This window comes from Triticum aestivum, chromosome 4A, assembly GCF_018294505.1.
Source record: "Triticum aestivum cultivar Chinese Spring chromosome 4A, IWGSC CS RefSeq v2.1, whole genome shotgun sequence".
NCBI lineage: Eukaryota > Viridiplantae > Streptophyta > Magnoliopsida > Poales > Poaceae > Triticum > Triticum aestivum.
Window position 1 is genome coordinate 465,768,987 of NC_057803.1, and position 2,102 is coordinate 465,771,088.

The 2,102-nt window shown below is 41.0% G+C and overlaps 1 protein-coding gene across 4 annotated transcripts in view; it reads right to left on the reverse strand.

Moving 5' to 3' along the window:
- Positions 1-209: 209 nt before the first annotated feature.
- Positions 210-2,102, reverse strand: part of LOC123086392 (protein ZINC INDUCED FACILITATOR-LIKE 1) — a 7,889-nt gene continuing 5,996 nt past the window's right edge. For all 4 annotated transcript variants that reach the window (XM_044508150.1, XM_044508149.1, XM_044508152.1 and 1 more), the window contains 6 exons: positions 1,606-1,691; positions 1,411-1,518; positions 1,203-1,247; positions 1,030-1,118; positions 824-867; positions 210-704 (listed from right to left, as the gene is read on the reverse strand). In XM_044508150.1, the coding sequence (XP_044364085.1) occupies positions 601-704; positions 824-867; positions 1,030-1,118; positions 1,203-1,247; positions 1,411-1,518; positions 1,606-1,691 (476 nt within the window). In that variant the 3' untranslated portion in view covers positions 210-600. The remainder of the gene's footprint in view (positions 705-823; positions 868-1,029; positions 1,119-1,202; positions 1,248-1,410; positions 1,519-1,605; positions 1,692-2,102) is intronic.

Genomic DNA, 2,102 nt, shown 5'->3' on the forward strand with positions numbered 1-2,102 from the left:
CAACCCTGCTAGCTTAGCTGACGTGCCTGCGTTTTGTTTCATTCACCATCATCAGGTAGCTAGCAGCCAATATGTGCGTAAGCTCAGTAAACTTAACTTCGTACATATCAATGGCCAACCCCGTGGACATAAAGGTGGCACAAGTTTCACTCCGACCCGCGATGGACCAAAGAAACCAAAGCATCTTATCTGAGGACAAACTGGACAACTGACTATGCCAATGCCATCAATTTCCACCAGATTATTTCTTCCCAGCCAGTACAGTGTCTTGCATTGTACACTGGTTTTACAAATGTTGCTGCTTCCTAACTAATGGCAAACAACCAACTTGACTGGCCACCACCATCTATATACCAGACAACATGTGTGTGTCTATATATATATATATATATATATATATATATATATATATATATATATATATGCACCACCTCCACTCTGAGATGCTGCTACAACATACTATATGTTACACACAAGCACAGGTAACCAACTCTTATCCTGGTGCAAGGGCGCCCTTGAGCCCTTCTCCTCGCGGCTGCCGGGCCGCATGATTCGTCATCGTCTCATTAATAATCCAAAAAAATTCTATAATAATAAAGGCTAGTTTCTTTCATACTGCTCTGGCACGGCCAGGAAGGGTCTGAATGTGAGGACAAGTCCAAGGAGCTCGATGATGTTCAGCAGAAAGAACACCATCTGATCACCTGCATCAGTGGAATGTGGAGACCAATTATACAGCAGCAAGAAACTCACAACACGTCTCAGCTAGCTGAACTGGGACATCAAATAAGGAGTTTCCTTAGAAAAGGATAACAAAGTTTACCTGGAAAGAAGAAAGCATGCTGGCGTTTCTGCGCCCACGAGAACCTGCATTTGTGAAAAATCGTGTCAACTTCTGAGCTTCAAGAGCATTTCATTTAGATGGACTGTGGTTGCCAAAGTAGCTGTGCGAGCTATTAAAGTTGTTTTTACTTGTAACGCATGAAATATTTTTGCAGAAGCTATGAGGAGCGGAGGATATATACTTACACAATGCCAGCACCTGCAGGGGCAACTGCCTTGAAAAAGGACATTCCAGTCATGGCTAATCCATTTGCTGCTCCTCTTTGGTTCTGAGGCTGTTAGTACGTTACATGCTCATCAGTCACTCGAGATCTATTATAAAACACATTAACATTGAGATGGACTTATGGGTTACATACCACTGCATTGTTTTGAAGGATGAAAGTGCCTGTGATGATGGTAACCTGATAAAACATTAAAATAGAAAACTATAACTCCTAAGTGGTGGCAAAACACTACTGCTGATTTTAGAAAGTAACATAGTTGTCATCCATGATTTATGTACTAGGTCAATCTTCAAACTTTAGGTAACAAGGATTCTAAAATGGAACTAAAAAAAATACTCACACCAAGATTATTTTTTATGACTGATGCAATATTCAGTACGATCGATAATCCAGGTCCTGACAGGTACGTCATATAGGGGTAGGCAAAGAGAATAGGTATGCACAGAACCTGCAAGGTCAATCACAATAGTTCAGACATGCAGACAGAACGGAATAACTTCAGCAATTAAACAATAGGATAGCAGCTTTCACGCACAGCTGCGATCTGAGAAGATTTGATAGGTCCAAGAACTTGAATGATGGATGGGTACATAAATAGTTGATACACAAGAAGACTGGCACCTGAAATTGAGAAGGTAGAATACTGTCTGTTGTTATCACAAATACTAGTGTACAAAATACGAAAGAACTGCAAACAATGGAAGTGGATTAAGGACATCATTGGCAGAGTTTATTCAGCTTCTGGGGTATGTTGGCTATGGCTAACAATTGTTTTCGAGTCTACAAATCCCAACCAGCTCAAGTTAATCAACACACGATATGTGCTTCACAAAGGGAGCCAACATCAAAAGTCTGGAATACTGCATGCCTGCCTAGAAAATCTGGCAGCTACTTTGAGCTGTTGGAATATTTGGACACAGAGGATTAGGGGTATTCAAACTGGGTTTTCCAAATTGTGTTGATCCATGAGTTGTGCGAGCAAAGACATAAAGTACAAATGAGGATGCAGGCATGCAGTATTCCAGACTTCTG